General features: G+C 31.8%; 1 protein-coding gene and 1 long non-coding RNA gene across 2 annotated transcripts; one reads left to right on the top strand and one right to left on the bottom strand.

Moving 5' to 3' along the window:
- Positions 1-12,801: 12,801 nt before the first annotated feature.
- Positions 12,802-13,449, bottom strand: LOC141673044 (uncharacterized). Its single transcript, XR_012555790.1, has 2 exons — positions 13,321-13,449; positions 12,802-13,221 (listed from the first exon to the last, which is right to left on the bottom strand). It is a non-coding gene; the product is annotated as an uncharacterized LOC141673044 (long non-coding RNA).
- A 507-nt stretch (positions 13,450-13,956) lies between these two features.
- Positions 13,957-15,814, top strand: LOC141674230 (histone H3.3-like). Its single transcript, XM_074480948.1, has 5 exons — positions 13,957-14,062; positions 15,129-15,172; positions 15,276-15,341; positions 15,411-15,527; positions 15,662-15,814. Exons 1-5 carry the CDS (start codon positions 13,957-13,959, stop codon positions 15,812-15,814), a joined length of 486 nt encoding a protein of 161 aa, XP_074337049.1.
- Positions 15,815-22,603: the final 6,789 nt, after the last annotated feature.

Below are 22,603 nucleotides of genomic sequence, written 5' to 3'. Positions count from 1 at the left end.
TATATCTCTTCTACTTTTTATACATATCTAAATCAACTTCGATCCTATAAATCAGCACCTCATGATTTATCTCGCAGAATTGACTTATCCACTCAGATCCTGACAGTAATCTTATCCTGACGGCTTGACATATCCTGACTGTCAAACAGATCCTGATTGGCTTAACATATCCTGATTCCTCTGTCAGATCTTGACGCCTTGATAAATCGATCCCTGACATAGATAATTATTAAGATTTCTCCGCCAATTTATGCTTTGCAGAATAAGCATAATTCCAAAGTAATGTGTAGTGCCAAAAACCAAAGAGACAAATTGTAGAGTACAAAGCATACTGTATTTTAGACTTTAATTTTTATATTTATTGATAAACTCTACAGTATCTTTGAACAAAAACTTTAAATCTATCATCAAACTTTTTCAACAATATCTCTTCTAATATGATATTCTAGTTTTTCCCAAATCCAGATTAATTTGATAGTTGATAGATAGAAGCCCTTAAGTTTATGATGGGAATTCTTTCAATCATCAACTCGTCCAGTGTCACATAACAAGCATTAGAACCATCAGGATTCATGGTTATGTGTCTGTGTAAGAACATTTTCAATAATAGCTCCTCCTTTCGTCATATTGACTTCTTGCCTTTTGAAATTTATGTATGTAGGAATATATGATCCAAATTAATATTGACCATCATCCAGTATCTTTTTTCTGATATTGGCTAGAATCATGGTTGACCATAACCTTGAAGTTTCATCTTCAACTCTTAGCAAATAGTGAATGTATTTCAGTTCCTTTGTTCACATGATCATCAGTTCATCAAGTGAAAGAACTTGAATTTGATCATTTTGCAATAAGAGTAAGATCTTCTGTTCAGGTTCTGAACCATCATGTTTGTCAAGTATAATCTTCACAACTTCAAGTCTTTCCAGATGATCAACAATTACTTCCTGACCAGGACTATCAGCAAGAGTTTATATTGGTTCTTGATTTTTGGAAATACTTGAGCTTTTCTTTCTGCTCTTTCATGTAACATCTTCTTATCTGTACTCCTCCATCTATTCATTTCAGGTCTTTTACGCATGTTCCTGTATGCTTGATTTGCTTTGTCAACAGCAATTCTGATTTTTCCTTCCCGTGCTCTTTCTTCTCTGTCAAAAACCATTTCTTCTTCCTTGAAGTTTTCAGCATTAAAGGCTTTACAATAAGCAGAAAGAATCTGTAAATTCACTCGAAATAGAATTTCTTCTTCTTCAATTTTAACAAAATGAGGAGTTACTATCACTCTATCAGTGTTAGGAAAAGAATTAGAACTTGTTTCTTTGTTGTCAGGAATTGAACTTGGAGTAACAAGAGCAGTTTCTAAATTAGATCCATGTGATCTACCCTTAGAGACTTGAGTTGACTGTGTAGTTTGATTTTGAATTCCAGTTCCAGTTTGAACTATCACAACATCAGAGGTCTTCTTTGCTTGCTTATCACCATCATCAGAATTGGTATTCTCCTCAAAACTGATTCAGGTTGACACTTTGTCTTTGGTACTATCTCCCCCTTTTTCGCATCTAGATTTGGTAGAAGAGAGAGAATAACATACAACTTAGAATTTGTTGTAGTCTGACTTGCTTCCAGAGCTGCGGGCTTCTCAGAAATTTGATCCTGCTTAGCTTCCATGCTGAACATCCTCTTGATCAAGCCATTATGTTTGTTTGTTCATTTAATAATCACTGAAAAATCAACAATATTTTCTCTAAGATCAACATTATCTTTCTTGAGTGTAGAGACAGAAGAATGCAATCCTTTAACTAAAACTGTTGTGGCATTGTAAGATGCTCTCATATCAGAATTAGAAACCAAATGAACAGAATGATCAACTAAAGTCTGAGCCGATTCCAGAGAGATCTTCTCACTTGGTAGTCCCAAGAGTGATTCAATTCATAAGCCCTATGAGTATTAAGTGTGGGAGCATGACCAGATGATGAACCAAAAATAGACAATTTAGATACTTCTATTCCAGCTTTCAGAGCAGCATCATCAGGATTATCATCATCATCAGAATCATCAGACTCAACATCATCACCAGAATATTTCTCAGGAACATCAAAATTAGTGTCAGGAACTATGCCTTTGAGCTTTAAATCAGGATTTGACTTAGAAGGCTCAGTTGCCTGTGATGATCCTTAAATACTACTAGAAAAAGATCAATATAAAACTGATAGAATACATTAGTGGAGGAAAGGTTCCTGGAAAGCAGCTCACACACAAGGTTACATCTTATTAAATGCCTATAATAGAATACATTATGATCTATCTTCTCCAAAGTTGATATATCTTCTCCTAACATTTCTGTGTTTTGTTCTCCATCACAGGTTGCTTGTATGCGTGCTCCAACAACTGGTGCCTATAGGAAGCCACATAGATACCGCCCTGGAATAGTTGCCCTTCGGTATATATTTATCAATTCATGTTATTATTGAAACATCATTTCCTGGTTGTTGCCCAAGGCTAAACATACAGTAATTTCTTGTAGTGAGATCCGTAAGTATCAGAAGACTACTGAGCTTTTGATATTAAAACTTCCATTCCAGAGGCTTGTACGTGAAATTGCTCAAGGAATTAAGGTTAATTAGTTTTTAGTATATTTTTTCAAATAACTTTACCCAAGAGAAACCTTATCTTTGTGTATCACATGTGCCAAATTTATTTCTAATTTGCAATAGTGAATTTGTTGTTACAGAGTGATTTGCGTTTCCAGAGTCATGCAGTCCTGGCTCTACAGGAGGCATCGGAGGCCTACGTGGTAGGCCTATTCCATGATGCCAACTTGTGTTCAATTCATGCTAAGCGGGTGACAATAATGCCAAAGGACATTCAGCTGGCAAGGAGGATCCGCCTAGAGTGTTCTTAAGTAGTTGATTCTGCCGGAGAGCAGTGTAATTAAAATAGTAGTTGTAATTATAAGTTTGAGGATTGCTGATATATGTGGGAGTGATGAAGAAAAATTATATATGTTGAGTTAATCTTCAATGAGGATGATACCTTTTTCTTTTGGTATTCACTAATATTAGGAAAGAAGATAATACACAATAATGAGGAAATCCTAAATTATTAAAATGTAATAAGAAATTAAAAATAGTACACTTACCTTTAATTAGTTTACTTATTAAAATGAGAATCAAAACTAATGAAAATTTAGAAAAAAATTAGAATCCAAACTAATGAAATTTAGAGAAAAAAATCACTTTATTCAAATTTAATATATTTGTACCTCCTGAAAGATTGTTCTAGCCAGGAGATGCCACTCACACATTCCTCATTTTCCAATTTGCCCCTCTCACCATCTCTAAAAGCATGGGTCAATTCTGACTTTTTTGATAGTCTTTGTTCATAACATTTATTATTTTAATTCAAATTTTGTTATTTTAATTTTGAAAATTATGATATATTGTTTATTTATTTTTTTTTATCGTAGGTAACCCGCAGCCGCTACCTTCGGGTGCGCACTGGGTAAACCCTACGGGCTCACGCAATAGCCTGCAAACCACGTGAATCAAGATAAACCGCATTTAAGCGACATGCTCTGACACAGGAGGCATAATCATAAATTCTCCTCCCGTGGATTCGAACCTGTGACCAAGTGGATAGTTATCCCCCTATATATTGTTTATTTAGTTTGTGTTTTATTAATTTTGATGATTATCAATTTGATATTCAATCGGATCAATACTAAACAAACTCTAGAATTCCGTATGATATATCTTCTCCTATCTTTTCTATAATTGTAAGTTTGAGGATTGATGATTTATGTGGGAGTTATGAAGAAAAAATATATATGTTGAGTTAATCTTTAATCAGGACATACTTTTTCTTTTTGGTATTCAATAATATTATGAAAGAAGATAATTTATCACAATGAGGAAATCTGAAATTGTTAAAATGTATTATGAAATTAAAAATAGTATATATTTACCTCAAATAAGTTTGTTTTGATAAGAGACACATGAAAAATGAGAATCCAAACTAATAATTTTTTTTAAAACAAATCACTTTATTCACATCTAATCAATATATTTGTCCCACCTATTCCTCCATTTTTATTCCTTATTGTAAGCTTGTTCTAGCTCCTCTTCCCCTACAGCCATGAGATTACCATTCATTTACTCTTCCTTTCTTTGGTCTGCCACTACATATTTCTTATTTTCCCATTTGCCCCTCCCCTACCCCAGCATCTCTAATAGAAGCATTGTTCAAATCTGAAAACATAGGATACCGATCTTGAAAACATATGTTGTCTTTAGAATTTGGACATTAACTAAAATATTTTTTGAACATTTTTTTCAAATTATTATTCCTTCAGATTTTATTTGGTGAAATATTGGATTTTTGACTGAGTCTACTACTACCAGTCTTTTATAAATATAAAAATACAATAATATTTAGAGAAGAAATAAAGTAAAAATATTTTGGATCGTGAGTCTTAGTTAGTAAACTTAAATAGTTTAATTTTGAATTTAGCACAATATTGATGATGCAATCAAATGTCAATTTGTAAAAATTTGCTCACACACACTAACCACCTCAACAAAAGAAAAACTTGATACCAAAGTTATTCATGAGTAGCGCTACAAATAAACATAGTTATTATGAACAATACTGGAGATCGGCTCGTTTAAGTGAACTCAGTTCGTCTCGTCTCCTTAGTCAAAACGATCTTAAACATGAAAATGAGTTCGGATGAGTAAAATAGTGAAGCCGAGCTTTTTTCTATTAAACTAGTACTCGGCTCGTGAAACTCGAAATCGATTGGACTCAGTCCGGTTTCGGTAATAATTTAGCTCAGAATCAGCTCGAACTCAGTTAAAATTCTGTTATAATAAATTATTTATAATGATATATATTACAAATGATAAATTATTACTAATCACTAATATATTTATAAATATATTATTCGCGTCATTTATTAATAATTTAATTATTATGGAAATGTCGTTCATATTTCAAAATTTAACGCTTAATTTTTTCATAAGAGAACTATCAAACATTGTAATCATGATTTATTTGTCTCCATTTTTTTCATAATTTTATGAACACCATTAAATAACCTGTAATTTACATAAACCCGATTTTAGTAAAATATTAGAACATAATAAAATTTTGACATCTATATTTTAAAAAGTAATGTACGATTTCTAAAATTAGCATTTTCTAAATAGTGTAAAATAAATTGGACATATTCTTAAACCTCGACGTCAAAAATAAATATATATAGATTTAAGAAACAAGTGTAGATCGATAATGTTTATATCATTATAAGAAAAAGTTTATTAATCAATATTGAACATTACTATTCTTTCAGTCGTTAAACTATGATCATCTGGTTTCATTTTTTTAAAAATACTTAACCTCGGCTCGGTTCCGAAAGAACTTGACTTGTTTGCAGCTCCATGAGTTTGATTTGATTTGCAAATGTAACTGCTAAGCTCCGTATCATATAGTAAGATTATAGTCTTTGTACCATTTAGAACTTTATTACATATGAATTTACACGTACATTTTATGAATATTTAAAATTAATTGTCGTAAATATATGTAATTGTATTTTAATTTAAGTTATATATGTGTTAACCAAAATTTTATATGAGTTTTTTTTTTGTTGTAATTTTGTAGTTAAAGACAGTTTGCATGCACCTCTATATATATCTATATATGAATATATAGGTTCAAGATCAAATACAAAATTCTTAAGTACAAGATTACAATTTTTTTGATTCTACTTATATAACCCGAGTTAAACATCATTTATTCACTAATTACTTAAATTTTAATAAATAAATGTAATTTATTTCTTCGATATCCTTCTCATTCGCCAGTATTAAATTAGGGCACATAATATGATATTTTATTTTTCTTCAAAAAACCAAAAGTTTATTTCTTTAATATAGAAGTGTGCTTAGTCATTACTAAATTTTTGTTAAATTAATATTATATACTTTTCAATTTTCTTTATCAGTTCACCCAAAAAATATTGGGTACAAAAATTATAAAATATTGTTAATTTATTTAGATTTTATTAATAATACCAATATAAAATTATATATGATATGAATTCAACACATGCATAACTATTGTTTAACACACACGAGTTTGAACTCTAGTTATGTATTTGTTGAGCATAACTATAAGAAAATATGAGACTTTAGTAGAAATTTTTGCAACTTTTTCATAAATTATGAAATGTTATGAAAATGTTGTACGTATATAGTAAATGTTTTTAAAAAATTTACTCATTTATTGTTAAATGATGTTAAATTCAAGTGATATATGTAATAACAAAAATTTACTCATTTATTGTTAAATGATGTTAAATTCCAGTGATATATGTAATAACCAAAAAAGTTTGTACATAATTTGTACCGGATTTTATAATAAAAATTTATTGGTCGAGTATGATTACTCGGGTGAATTTAGTCTAGTTATTAATAAGCCCATTTGTAAAAATCTACTCTTATTTTTATAAATTAAAATATTCTTTTTAAATCTTTGCATATTTTGCACACAATCATCTAGATTTTTATTAATTTTAGAATTATTACCATTTTATCCATAAAAGATCCTCGATCCAAATATTTTTGAACACTCCAATAAGAACACGTTGAGTAGGATTTATGATTCGCACCTACCTTTAAGATTGATTATAGACCGTCAGATGGAGGGCGGGGAACTCACAAAACTACACTTAAGAGCCGTCAATTCATGTAGAAACTATGAAGCACATCATTAGCAACTTGTAACTGTTAAATCAAAACATAATCCCCCTGCCCCATATATAAAAACAGTTTCCCCTACCCATTTGTTCTTCAAACTTTAATATACATCCACTAGGAAGTGATAAAGAGAAAATAAACCTCAAAATATTTGAAGAAGAATTATAGCTAGGTAATTTATTAAGTGACCATTTCTCTTTATTTTTTTCCTCTATATGAAGTACAGTTTAAAGTTCTTCCCAGGAATTCTGATCTATCTAATTATATGTATGTGATATAGTATTCATCAAAGGTATTGATTGAAAACCATTCTTATTTTATTTTTAGATGGCTCGTACCAAGCAAACTGCTAGTAAACACTACAAGAAATTTGCAATCACACAACTGTTTTTTACGGTTGTGTGACAAGTATGTTTTCCGTTGTCTATCCAACACTCGTGTGATTGAACATGAGATAATGGTTGTTTTTACCATTATAAAAAGAGAGATTAATCAACATGTTAGAGTGCTTGTGTTAACATGGAACACACAACAGTTATTCTAAACAAACTGTTGTTGGAACTTTTTTAAACAACTATTTTTTTATTCAACTATTGTCTATCTAACTTAAAAATAATGGTTTTGTACGATATTTTCATAAACAACAGTTTATAAACTTTTTTTAACTAGTTAAAACCATTGTCTTGAATTTTTTTATTTAAAAGACAATGGTATAAAAAATTTAAACCATTGCAAGTAATATCAAAAGACAACAGTTTTTTTAAAAAAAATAAGTGTAGTGAGATATACAACGGTTTTCATCATTTTTAAGTGAGTTTCACACAACAGTTTACAAAACTAATCTTATTATTTAAAATAAATCAATTTTAAAATAAAATAATATTATAATAATTCAATTGTTATTTCACAATTATTGAAATTAAATTTATAATATAATGTTTCTCTACAAAAATAAAAACTATAACTTAAAATCTATTTCTAAACATGCTCATTAAGTTACACATTTTAATCGTCTCGGCTAAAAACATCAAGTCCCATTTCTGTTGGATTAGTGGCTTGTAACTCAACTTTGATGCTGTGGAGTTCCCTCTTGAATCTGACATTAGAACTTGTATTCTCGTCAATATACTTGTAGTTGCAGAACCACATAGAGTAGCCTTCTGTGTTATACATGTCCAGACCAAAACCAGTGTCTCATTTGCACCAGACACTGCTTCCACCGAGGAGCTCCCCAACAAGTAACGCTGGTAAAATTAAAAAATATTTTAGCTTCACCAGTAACCATATATTCTACAGAGGAAATAAATTATACACCATATAGAATATAACAAAAAAAATCCCACATCTAAAACCGGAACACGAGTTTTATTAATGAGATGTGAAGCTCTATATAGATGCACAGTCATATTTTTTAAACTTTCTGGGCAAACATTTACATTGCTCTATGTAAACATATATTGAATGTAAAAGCTCATGTATTCAATGCAAGAAAAGTATAACACGAGTTCACAGAGCAATTACCTGGTATGAGAGTGTTCATTTACGACGGATGTACTTCTACGAAAAGGGGTTGCCGTTAAATATGCTATGACAGTTGGGCTGGTAGGTGCTACATTAGACTGATCTCTATTTGGTCTATCGAGGTAATAGAGAAACAGAATTAATGTTGATACTAATACAGTGGAACACACAAGTACAATGACCCAATTTCTGAAGTTACTGGAAGAAGGAAGTCCGGTTATCTTCTCATGTTCATAGTTTACATCAATTCCTACTTTCTGGCCATTAGTTGCAAGTGAGATGATCAATTTATCTTTGAACCTATCGGAGGCGAGAACTTTGACCTCGTATTCTGTCTGCCCTGCTACTCCATAATTTTCCATGTGGGCATGTGTGATCATTAACTGTTTCCGACCATGCCAGTCAATTACAACATTGGTATTACCGACTACCGTTATGACAGACTTGTCAGGCTTGGGGTCAAATGATGATATACACGACCTGTGCCACTAGGGTTGATTGATGTAGTAGATACCGAGAGTAGGCACACAAATTGTGATATGCACGAAAAATAGAACCTGACATCTACATTGGTTAACAAAGATGATGCAACCACTATTATTCAATCAGCATTTTAGAAGCTTTCATGTCAATTCACACCCACGGTCAAAATTAAATATTTCAATCTTTTTCAGTTAATATGATCTCAAACTATCAATAAAAGTATGTTTACATATATTAATTACAAGGCCTGCTACATAATATTTCATAATACTAGAATTGAAGAATACCTCAACATTAACCTATGCAGTGTGTTTGATCCCAAATATGGAACTCGTGTTTAACATCTTCTCAGGCTCGAAGGCCAATAGCAGGACTCAAATTGACAGATGGTAATGGTAATGAAAATAGCCTCAGCTTCGAAATCCAGAGCTACATCTCCAACCAGAGGAGAAACAGAGGTTATTATACACCCAAGTCTAAAAAAAACCCATCTCAAAATATAATATAAAATTGTAAAGGACTCAATTAACTTACTAATTCCAGCGAATTAAAGATTGGGCTCCTCTTAAACCCAATTTCCAATTTGTTAAACTTGGTTTGAAATTGGGTTATTGGGTTTTCATTTTGACCCATAATCCCCTTTGTCATCTTCACCAATCTTTGCTTACTTTCTCCCATCCACCTTGTATTTTTTCACCAATTCTTCAACTCCTCTCTGTGCGTCTCTATTTTGCCCCTTGTCGACCTCCTTGCGGGACACGCCCCTTCACTTATGTTGTGACTTTGGCGGAGAGTGCTGTTGAATAATTAGGAAAGGAGCAGTACCTTGAATCTAAAGTCTTAAGACAAAAGTTGTGAGAAAGGGAAATGAAATTCTAGGGAAGAGAACAGAGAGAATTGAGAAAGACAGAGCATGTAAGTGTGAGATTAGAGAGGCGGCACATGAAACATAAAAGAAATAGGGTTAGAGTATACTCCAAGATGACGGGAGGGAAAAAATATTTGGTAAAGGGGGGAAACAAAGAGAATTTCATGGGAGATGTGTTTGTATAAGAAGAGCAAAAAAATTTTGTTTTGAGTGTATTTTATTATTATTATTATATAATTGTTTTAAATTATTTTAAATATTAATCAAATAAAATAAAATATTAATCAAATAAAATTGATATATTTTAACATCTGTAAGGTTGGATTGTCAAAAAAATCATTTTAAAAATTAATCTTTTAAATCGGGAACGAGTCTCGTTGTTTGGAGTGGTACTTTTACTGTATTTTTCTAATCCTGACATGCAAGATGAATTTCAAAATTGATAATCATTTTTTCATTTAACTAAAATTTATATATCTTAACATCCGTACGGTTGGATCGTCGAAAAAGTCATTTTAAATGTTAATCTTATCAATCGGGAACGAGTCTCGTTGTAGGGAGGGGTATATTAAATGGATTTTTCTAATCCTGACATGCAAGATGAATTTCAAATTTTTTAATAATTTTTTCATATGACTAAAATTGATATATCTTAACATCCGTATGGTTGGATCATCAAAAAAATTATTTTAAATATTAATCTTGTCAATCGGGAACGAGTCTCGTTGTCGGGAGGGGTACATTAACTGGATTTTTCTAATCCTGACATGCAAGATGAATTTCAAATTTTTTAATAATTTTTTCATATGACTAAAATTGATATATCTTAACATCTGTACGGTTGGATCGTCGAAAAAATCATTTTAAATATTAATTTTGTCAATCCGGAACGAGTCTCGTTGTCGGAAGGGGTTCATTAACTGGATTTTTCTAATCCTGACATGCAAGATGAATTTCAAATTTTTTAATAATTTTTTCATATGACTAAAATTGATATATCTTAACATCCGTACGGTTGGATTGTCGAAAAAATCATTTTAAATATTAATTTTGTCAATCGGGAACGAGTCTCGTTGTCGGGAGGGGTACATTAACTGGATTTTTCTAATCCTGACATGCAAGATGAATTTCAAATTTTTTAATAATTTTTTCATATGACTAAAATTGATATATCTTAACATCCGTACGGTTGGATCGTTGAAAAAATCATTTTAAAAATTAATCTTGTCAATCGGGAAAGAGCCTCGTTGTCAGGAGGGGTACATTAACTGGATTTTACTAATCCTGACATGCAAGATGAATTTCAAAATTTTTAATCATTTTTTCATATGACTAATATTGATATATCTTAACATCCATACGGTTGGATCGTCGAAAAAATCATTTTAAATATTAATCATGTTAATCGGGAATGAGTCTCGTTGTCGGGAGGGGTACATTAACTGGATTTTTCTAATCCTGACATGCAAGATGAATTTCAAATTTTTTAATAATTTTTTCATATGACTAAAATTGATATATCTTAACATCCGTATGGTTGGATCGTCGAAAAAATCATTTTAAAAATTAATCTTGTCAATCGGGAACGAGTCTCGTTGTCGGGAGGGGTACATTAACTGCATTTTTCTAATCCTGACATGCAAGATGAATTTCAAATTTTTTAATAATTTTTTCATATGACTAAAATTGATATATCTTAACATCCGTACGGTTGGATCATCGAAAAAATCATTTTAAAAATTAATCTTGTCAATCGGGAATGAGTCTCGTTGTCGGGAGGGGTACATTAACTGGATTTTTCTAATCCTGACATGCAAGATGAATTTTAAATTTTTTATTAATTTTTTGATATGACTAAAATTGATGAAAAAATCATTTTAAATATGCAAGATGAATTTCACATTTCATTTCCATTCCCTCTCATCAAATTTTATTTCCCCCTTCTTCCAAATTTCATTTGCCCCTTTATCTCCCCCCTTTTTTCCCAATAACACTACTTCTTTCCTTTAATTAATTTTTTATATGCTCCCAACTCCCCCAATTTACCTTTCCCTTTCTTATCCAATTTCCTTCATCTCCAATTTCCCTTTCATCTCCTTCATTTCTCTGCCGCTCTTCCATCTACGATTTCTTACCTTGATTTTTTCAAAATCACATCGATTAAGTAATTTTCATTAATCACCTCATTTGCTGATAGTAATCTAGATAGAGAAACAAGAAGTAATCTAGGTAGGGAAGGGTTATTGAATTTAATTGAATTAAATATCAGTCTGGAATGGGGAAGAAGAAGAATATTATGAGGGTATGGGGCACACGCTTCGTACGATATTCAGAGATGAGGGGTTCTTTGGTCTATATAAAGGAATGAGAGCTACATTGCTGGTATGTCTTCTTGGTATGCTTGTTCTTTATCTTTGTTGTTCTGTCCTGTTACAACTTGTAGACTGTCAACCTTAAGACATTGAGTCAGGTTCTGGTGGAGACCATTTTGAGCCCTAGGTTTTATTTCCTTTTTTATTCACTTTCTTCGAAGAAGTTTCAAGTGTCGAGTATGATTTGCCACATAATTTGAGCATGCTAGGGATATCTCTCTATAGAAAAAGTAGCTTAAACGATGAGTTGCCTTTACTCATATTACATCTAATACAAGTTGGTGGCAGTTGTGCAATTACAGATATAAAGAATTATGACCTTAAGCTAGTCAAGTTTAGAGTATCAGAACATATAACTACTTCCTTTTATGAATCATAATTAATGCCTTCAGTATTTATTATGTCAATATGAATATTGATCGACTGATTTAGGTACTTTTGCAGGCATTTTAACACGTTGAGTATTATGAAAATTTCAAAATAGTGATAGTAAGCTAGTGATAAAGTATTAATTTCCTAATTTTCTGTAGTATGTGTCAGGAGATATTTATGATTATCACAATTACCTTGCCTTTATAAACTTGTGAACCAGCCTTTCTATTATGTATTAGTTTTTAAATTTTAGAATTTGTATGCCTGGTCTTTAGTTTGTACTTGAGAAGCATACGAAGAGAAGTCATTCTTACTTCTTAGTGATATAATAAGTTTTGATGTGTTTACTACTTGCATATATCCTGAAGTTGTGGTCCTGTAACTGATGAGATTTTTATTATTCTTATTGAAAGTAGTTGTATATCAATTGGAATAAAATATAGGGTTTATTGATTTCAATGCTAATAATTGTACATGGTTTACGTTATTGAGGACGTATATATACTTTGTCAAGCTTCACGTTGAAAAACAAATATCTTAGCGTCAGTACTAGCCAGTAGTCTTAAAAAATCCTAGTATTATGAGTTCACCAACACACACTCAAGATTTAGCTACATTATCCAGATCCTTAAGCAGTCAATTGTGCAGGGACATAAGAAATTGCATGTTCTTGGATGGAAGCCATTATAGATGATCTCGAGCAGTTCTCTCCCTCTTGGGCAGAGTTCTCAGCCTTAAAATCTAGTGACTCGTCATTGTAAATATCCCACCATTTGGAAACTAACAATTTGATGTCTTCTCTGTCCATGTTAGCTTCTTTGCCAGTGTACCTCCATGGCTTTGATCCCTATATTTGCAAGTTAAACCAAATAGGTCAAAGTTTTAGGGCAGACAGCTTAGTTATATTCATTATTCGAGATATACTTTATTGCAGAAAAGAGCTTACAGCAGCACAGTAGTGCATAACTTTTACTTCATCTAGTTCTACGTTCTCCGGGTGACGCCATAACATTGCTAGAACCAGTTTGTATGCTAGAGGAATAGGCTTGTATATGTGGTTGAAGAACATGTTTAAGAAATCCTATTAATAACATAATAGTTAGATATGTAAAACCACTTAGTTTAAACTATTGTTTCCATCCTAACTTTGTATATACCTACCAATTGCTTTATACAACCACTTGTGAGTTATTAGGACTCCATTGCTTTATATGTACCTACCAATATTAACTGTAAAATTCTAGTATTAATTATTTCTAATCTCCAAGGAAGCAAATATTGTAGACACTCTTTATAAGCAAGATTTTGTTCTGTTATGTGTTTGGTTATTATATGTTTAAGATTTTTTCCAAAAGAAATCACTAATGCAAAAATGTTGCTTGTAAATTTGAATACTGTTTTTCTTAATTGCATGAGCTAATTTTATTAACGGATTTTATGATTTACTATTCAGGTTCATTAACTGTTTTATTGAGGTTGTTTACGTTTATATCCAGACATTCAGCTACAGCATTATCCTATTTACATTTTCAGGGAGAGGGAGATAAACCAATTATAGAAGAGTTTATTACCTTTGCTGAAAATGTACAAGAGGAAGATGAGTAAAGATCTTGAGGTTAAGCTCAAGAAACTGGCTAAAGAAAAACTGTTGGAAGACCAGGACAAGCTGCAGATGAGCAAAGAGGAAGGTGCGCGAGAACATGGCCCAGTTACTTAAGAAAATAGCCGACGTTAATCCAGGCATCACAATCAATCATTAAGATTTCTGCACAACCAATGATGATGATAATTACCTCACACCAATTACTGGAGGCTCTTCACTGGACTTGTAGTATTATGGCATTGTGATTAATTTGTATATTTTTCAATTCATAGATGAACTTGTAAATTTGTAAAAATATTTAGTTTGTTGATTAATGTATACGTGTCCAGGTATACTCTCTTTATAGTAATGCAAGAGGTGCAAAATGCGGTCTCCATGAAATGGAGGTTGCATTTTGTAGCTTTGTATTACTATAAAAAGAGTACACTTTGATTTGTATCTATTTATCGCCAAACTTTTAGTTTAATAGTTGAACTCGTCCATTTGAGGTAGTATTTTTGGTTTTTGATTTGGCTCATGATTTTTTGATTGTTAGTTTGTTGGTTGAATGATTCATGGTTTGGAAATTTCTTGGTTAAATGTTTTTGAATTTGTTTTGTGGGGACTTGCATATATGCAACTCAATTTTTTTTTACCATTACTCAACAGACAATGGTTACTGTTACAATGTGTAAAACAATCATCTAAATAAGGTGTTCAGACAACAAGATACAAGACCTGTTGTTTGAACCTCACTTACATAACACTAGTAATAACCATTGTTTGTGAGCTTTCCTTTTAATAATGGTATGTAAAAACCATTGTTTGATGTTCAATAAGATAAGGGTTATAATAAACACTTGTCTAAATTACACAACATAAGGCCAAAAACTGTAGTCTCACACTACCATAAGTTAGCTTATTAACAACAGTTTTTGATTGTTATGTGAAAGATTTATGACAACAGTGCAGAATCCGAAATTTTGTCTATCTCGGTAAGAGGATGCCAGAGGTACAAGTCATTCAAAAAACAGCTATAACTGTTGTTTTACATGTACTCCAACAACAGTTTTTCGAGGAAAGAAAATTTAGAGTTGTCTACGAATTTGGGGCAACAGTTTTTTTGTCAACCGTTGTTTCATAGGTGTTGTGTGATTGCAAATTTCTTGTAGTATCTAGTGGAGGAAAGGTTCCTGGAAAGCAGCTCACACACAAGGTTACATCTTATTAAATGCCTATAATAGAATACATTATGATCTATCTTCTCCTAACTTGATATATCTTCTCCTAACATTTCTGTGTTTTGTTCTCCATCACAGGTTGCTCGTATGCGTGCTCCAACAACTGGTGCCTATAGGAAGCCACATAGATACCGCCCTGGAACAGTTGCCCTTCGCTATATATTTATCAATTCATGTTATTATTGAAACATCATTTCCTGGTTGTTGCCCAAGGCTAATCATACAGTAATTTCTTGTAGTGAGATCCGTAAGTATCAGAAGACTACTGAGCTTTTGATATTAAAACTTCCATTCCAGAGGCTTGTACGTGAAATTGCTCAAGGAATTAAGGTTAATTAGTTTTTAGTATATTTTTTCAAATAACTTTACCCAAGAGAAACCTTATCTTTGTTCATGGCATGTGCCAAATTTATTTCTAATTTGCAATAGTGAATTTGTTGTTAGAGAGTGATTTCCGTTTCCAGAGTCATGCAGTCCTGGCTCTACAGGAGGCATTGGAGGCCTACGTGGTAGGCCTATTCCATGATGCCAACTTGTGTTCAATTCATGCTAAGCGGGTGACAATAATGCCAAAGGACATTCAGCTGGCAAGGAGGATCCGCAGAGAGTGTGCTTAAGCAGTTGATTCTGCCGGAGAGCAGTGTAATTAAAATAGTAGTTGTAATTATAAGTTTGAGGATTGCTGATATATGTGGGAGTGATGAAGAAAAATTATATATGTTGAGTTCATCTTCAATGAGGATGATACTTTTTTCTTTTGGTATTCACTAATATTAGGAAAGAAGATAATTCACAATAATGAGGAAATCCTAAATTATTAAAATGTAATAAGAAATTAAAAATAGTACATTTACCTTTAATTAGTTTACTTATTAAAATGAGAATCCAAACTAATAAAAATTTAGAAAAAAATGAGAATCCAAACTAATGAAATTTAGAGAAAAAAATCACTTTATTCAAATTTAATATATTTGTACCCTTATTCCTCAATTTCTATTCCTTGTTGTATGTATCACCTCCTCAAAGATTGTTCTAGCCAGGAGATGCCACTCACACATTCCTCATTTTCCAATTTGCCCCTCTCAGCATCTCTAAAAGCATGGGTCAATTCTGACTTTTTTGATAGTCTTTGTTCATAACATTTATTATTTTAATTCAAATTTTGTTATTTTAATTTTGAAAATTATGATATATTGTTTATTTAGTTTGTGTTTTATTAATTTTGATGATTATCAATTTGATATTCAACCGGATCAATACTAAACAAACTTAACATTGAGTTATGACTATTTTTCATCCTTGTCTAATTTTGATGATTTACATAAATCATTAGTATGATACTGAATTTTTTTGATAAGTCCTAACTTTGTACTTTTATATTTTATAGAGTTGCATCTTCAAAAAAATCACTATCCTTTACATACCTTCAGTAAAAAGAGCTTTTAGATGAACTCCACCTAATTTATTTTTGTTTGGTTGAAAATCCTAATTCACTAATTTATAAGAAGAGTATATTAAATTTTATTGATATCAAAGAGGAAAAACAAATTCACCAAATGCTACAATTTAGGAAAGATGGTAATGGTTTTGATGAGTTTCAGGTTCGGATGGATTTATATGAAAAATGCATATTAACTAAGACACATAGAGAAATTGCAAAAAATTATATATTATAAAATGCAAAAAAATTATATATTATAAAATACAAACTCTTGCTGAACTAATTTAATTATATGCACCCAAAGCCGAAAGTGGTGTTGAACTTGGCATTTTTGACTCTATTATTACCCTCAAACTCACCTTAATGTACAAATGGTAAGAACAAAACCCATTATTACAGTTTCATTCATGAAATTAAGAAGATTAATAAATATATTTGATTTATACGTTCAATAAAGTTGCAACAAACCACACAAATATAAGAGGCGGGTCTTGAAATTCTGCAATCTTGATAATTGGGACATGAACTAAATTGTTTTATGAAGTATTTAAAAATGTAATATTCCACACAGATTATGTTTGGTGAAAACAATTGGGATTTTGACCTAGTCAACTACTACCGTAATGTACAAATGATAAGAACCAAATATATTGCCACAGTTTCGTTCGTAAAATTAAGAAGATTAATAAAAAAAATTGATTTATATGTTCGATAAAGGTGCAACCAACCACACAAATATAAGAGGCCGGTCTTGAAATTCTATAATCTTGATAATTGGGACATGAACTAAATTTTTTAAATCTTGTGGAATTGATCTCATATATCTAACGTTGTCTCAACATTTTTCTGAAAATTTTTGTCATGCATAAGATAATCATTAACTGGATATAAGTTGAAAAGATGAAGTTACAAGATACTCCAATATACTTATGTCTTTTCCGAATACTACTTGAAGCACCACCGTTCAAGATATAAATAGTTTCGAAAGGTCATCACATAGATTTGGTGAAATTCCACAAGATTTAAAAATGTAAAATTCCACAAGATTTGGTGAAAGCAATGGGACTTGTAGTATTTAAAAATGTAAAATTCCACAAGATTTGGTGAAAGCAATTGGGATTTTGTCCTAGTCCACTACTACTGATCTTTTATAAATTTTAAAAAATGATTAGTAATTAATATAGCACATTGCTGAAACAAATCAAATGTCCATTTAAAAAGCAATCAACATTTTGGTGAAAAAGGAATTAGTGAGAGACATGGCAACCTTGAAATTTGCTCAAGATGAAGTTTGTAAAACTTGTCAAAAAGGAAAAATGAAGAGGCCCAGTCACAAGAGCAAAACTGTGAATTATATTAATGCACCACTATAGCTTATCCACATGAATTTATTTGGACATGAAAATGTCATGTCTATATCCAGAAAGAAGTATGTTTTGGTGATGGTGCATGACTACTTAAGATACACTTGTGTGGAATTTATGCATTCAAAAGATGAAACTCCACACTTCATTATTGAACACATCAAATAAATTGAGAAGTAGGCTGAAGATCGAGAATGTGTCAAAAGATTGAGGAGTGACAATGACACAAAATTCAGGAATGTATTTCTAGGTGAATTTTACAAAGATAAAGGCATTGTTCAAGAGTTCTTAGCTACAAGAACACCTCAACAAAATGGTATGATTGAAAGGAAAAATCGAACTCTAGTTGAGGCTGCTGGCTAGCAAGATGCCAAACTGCCAACAAGTTTTTGAAAAGAAGCTTTTAACACAACATGTTACACTCAAAATAGATATCTACTCAACAAAAACATTGGCAAGTCACCCTACTCAATTTTGTCAAAAAGAAAGCCTACTGTTAAACATCTTCATGTGTTTGGAAGCAAATGTGTTATGCTAAAAGACAACTCTGAATATGTTGGAAAATTTGACTTTAAAGTATTTGAAGCTATTTTTCAGGGATATTTGGATTGCCAATAGAGTCTATGTGCTAGAGCAAAGAAAATAATGGAAAGCATAGATGCAACATTTGATAATGACAAGTATCCAAACTTGGAATGCCTTGATGAAAGTGAAGCTGAATATATAGCTGCTGGAAGTTGTTGTTCTCAAGTGCTTTGGGTTAGAAACCAACTGATGGATTATGGCCTAATGTTACAAAAGATTCGAATCATGTGTGACAATACTAGTGCAATATCTATTCTGGCTAATTCAGTCAATCATTCTAGACCTAAGCATATTCATTAAGGTACTATTAAACTTATTTTTGTTCCAACAGAAAAATAGTTAGCTGAAATTTTCACTAAACCTTTAGATGAAACAACTTTCACTGGACTTATAAGTGAGATTGGTATGTTAAATTCTTCGACCTAAAGGCAAGAACTCGGCTAACTAGTTGCAGCAGATTAATTCCTGATAAATCAAAAATAATTTAATTTAATTAGAAATTAGCTGAAATATGATATCTAAATATTTTAGAATTCCCTGTATATTATTTTTTCAAATAAAATTTAACTTGGAATTTTTCTGATACTAAGAGGAACTGTCTAAATGTTAGATCACATCATTAATATATGAAATTAATGTAGGATATATATAAGGCATATCAAAAGTATGTAGAGAACCGAATTCTCGATAAGTCTAAATGAACTGTCGATTAGTCATTTTTTGACTTCTCGATAGAGTTCTCGATAAGTCTCTATGACTTCTTGATGGATATCTCGATAAGTCTTTTTATTAATTCTCGACAAACATTGTAGAGATCTCGATATACTTATCAATAACTCAGAAATGAAATTATTTAATTCAACAAATTATTTTAGTAAAATACTTTTGATATAAAATCTATTCTAATTTAATGTTGAGTTCTTCAATATAAATTGGAATAATTTAATCCAATAAGGAGAAACTGGGTATTTGTACAACATCTCGATAAGTCACTATCTAGTTCTCGATAAGAGTCAAGAAAGTGACATCTGGACTTGAGTTCTCTATAGGTCATGAGACTTCTCTACAAGCAAATATTAACAGTTCATTATTTACTTTTTGACAAGTCACATCTCTACCCTATAAATACCCAGACATCTCGACATAACCCTTCTTTACGCTTTTGAGATCTCAATTGACCTAGTTTCTGCAAAATTTCACCAATCTCTTTCGTTTCAAGTTTTTTCTTTCTCAAATCACTTACCCACTAAAACCCAAACTCTTTAATGGTTGCTAACAATATGAGAGCTGTTATTCCCAAGGATGGAACCAATTATCTAGCTTTTGTGGATCCAACTTAAGAACCCGATACCTTTAAGTGCTTTGTCAAGTTCATTTCTGATTCCTATATTTCAGGAGGATTAACTGTAAACCCAGAGCTCTACCTGGATGTCTTGAACAATTTCTGGAGCACTGTAGTCTTGAACACCATTGTTCATGAGAATCAAGCAGTTTCCATGATGGTTAATCGTACAATTAGGGGTATTTCTGTGAAGTTCAATGCCGAGGACATGAACAAGGTCCTGTGTATTCCTATAGATAACTTTGTTGAAGCTCCCACAACTTAGTAATTGGTTGAATTCATGGACTTTATCAACTATAGTTAAAAGATGGACATGTCCAGGCTAAACAAGAAAAACTTGAGGAGGGAATGGTAATTTGTTTTTGACTCCATAACCAGGGCATTCACATGCAGGAAACTGGCTATGATAATATTTATGCGAATACTCGAGTTAAGCACCACACATAAAGTGTGAACCTGTTCTGTGTTTATATACTACATAGCTACAATCAATCCCTATCAATTACAAGATATGTTACGATATATCTCTTCTACTTTTTATACATATCTAAATCAACTTCGATCCTATAAATCAGCACCTCATGATTTATCTCGCAGAATTGACTTATCCACTCAGATCCTGACAGTAATCTTATCCTGACGGCTTGACATATCCTGACTGTCAAATAGATCCTGATTGGCTTAACATATCCTGATTCCTCTGTCAGATCTTGATGCCTTGATAAATCGATCCCTGACATAGATAATTATTAAAATTTCTCCGCCAATTTATGCTTTGCAGAATAAGCATAAATTCCAAAGTAATGTGTAGTGCCAAAAACCAAAGAGACAAATTGTAGAGTACAAAGCATACTGTTTTTAGACTTTAATTTTTATATTAATTGATAAACTCTACAGTATCTTTAAACAAAAACTTTAAATCTATCATCAAACTTTTTCAACAATATCTCTTCTAATATGATATTCTAGTTTTTCCCATATCCAGATTAATTTGACAGTTGATAGATAGAAGCCCTTAAGTTTATGATGGGAATTCTTTCAATCATCAACTCGTCCAGTGTCACATAACAAGCATTAGAACCATCAGGATTCATGGTTATGTGTCTGTGTAAGAACATTTTCAATAATAGCTCCTCCTTTCGTCATATTGACTTCTTGCCTTTTGAAATTTATGTATGTAGGAATATATGATCCAAATTAATATTGACCATCATCCAGTATCTTTTTTCTGATATTGGCTAGAATCATGGTTGACCATAACCTTGAAGTTTCATCTTCAACTCTTAGCAAACAGTGAATGTATTTCAGTTCCTTTGTTGACATGATCCTCAGTTCATCAAGTGAAAGAACTTGAATTTGATCATTTTGCAATAAGAGTAAGATCTTCTGTTCAGGTTCTGAACCATCATGTTTGTCAAGTATAATCTTCACAACTTCAAGTCTTTCCAGATGATCAACAATTACTTCCTGACCAGGACTATCAGCAAGAGTTTATATTGGTTCTTGATTTTTGGAAATACTTGAGCTTTTCTTTCTGCTCTTTCATGTAACATCTTCTTACCTGTACTCCTCCATCTATTCATTTCAGGTCTTTTACGCATGTTCCTATATGCTTGATTTGCTTTGTCAATAGCAATTCTGATTTTTCCTTCCCGTGCTCTTTCTTCTCTGTCAAAAACCATTTCTTCTTCATTGAAGTTTTCAACATTAAAGGCTTTACAATAAGCAGAAAGAATCTGTAAACTCACTCGAAATAGAATTTCTTCTTCTTCAATTTTAACAAAATGAGGAGTTACTATCACTCTATCAGTGTCAGGAAAAGAATTAGAACTTGTTTCTTTGTTGTCAGGAATTGAATTTGGAGTAACAAGAGCAGTTTCTAAATTAGATCCATGTGATCTACCCTTAGAGACTTGAGTTGACTGTGTAGTTTGATTTTGAATTCCAGTTCCAGTTTGAACTATCACAATATCAGAGGTCTTCTTTGCTTGCTTATCACCATCATCGGAATTGGTATTCTCCTCAAAACTGATTCAGGTTGACACTTTGTCTTTGGTACTATCTCCCCCTTTTTCGCATCTAGATTTGGTAGAAGAGAGAGAATAACATACAACTTAGAATTTGTTGTAGTCTGACTTGCTTCCAGAGCTGCGGGCTTCTCAGAAATTTGATCCTGTTTAGCTTCCATGCTGAACATCCTCTTGATCAAGCCATTATGTTTGTTTGTTCATTTAATAATCACTGAAAAATCAACAATATTTTCTCTAAGATCAACATTATCTTTCTTGAGTGTAGAGACAAAAGAATGCAATCCTTTAACTAAAACTGTTGTGGCATTGATAGATGCTCTCATATCAGAATTAGAAACCAAATGAACAGAATGATCAACTAAAGTCTGAGTCGATTCCAGAGAGATCTTCTCACTTGGTAGTCCCAAGAGTGATTCGATTCATAAGCCCTATGAGTATTAAGAGTGGGAGCATGAACATATGATGAACCAAAAATAGACAATTTAGATACTTCTATTCCAGCTTTCAGAGCAGCATCATCAGGATTATCATCATCATCAGAATCATCAGACTCAGCATCATCACCAGAATATTTCTCAGGAACATCAAAATTAGTGTCAGGAACTATGCCTTTGAGCTTTAAATCAGGATTTGACTTAGAAGGC

This window comes from Apium graveolens, chromosome 7, assembly GCF_009905375.1.
Source record: "Apium graveolens cultivar Ventura chromosome 7, ASM990537v1, whole genome shotgun sequence".
In the NCBI taxonomy this organism is placed as follows: domain Eukaryota; kingdom Viridiplantae; phylum Streptophyta; class Magnoliopsida; order Apiales; family Apiaceae; genus Apium; species Apium graveolens.
The sequence above is the reverse complement of the archived record's forward strand: the minus strand, read 5'-3'. Positions and strand labels throughout refer to the sequence as shown.

What these genes read in the sequence shown, in the direction of transcription:
- LOC141674230 (XM_074480948.1), top strand. Translation starts at nt 13,957, where the DNA reads ATGTACAAGAGGAAGATGAGTAAAGATCTTGAGGTTAAGCTCAAGAAA. An exon ending in GAAAGCAGCTCACACACAAG is followed by an intron (nt 15,173 to 15,275) that starts GTTACATCTTAT and finishes TCTCCATCACAG; the next exon opens with GTTGCTCGTATGCGTGCTCC. An exon ending in ATAGATACCGCCCTGGAACA is followed by an intron (nt 15,342 to 15,410) that starts GTTGCCCTTCGC and finishes TTGTTGCCCAAG; the next exon opens with GCTAATCATACAGTAATTTC.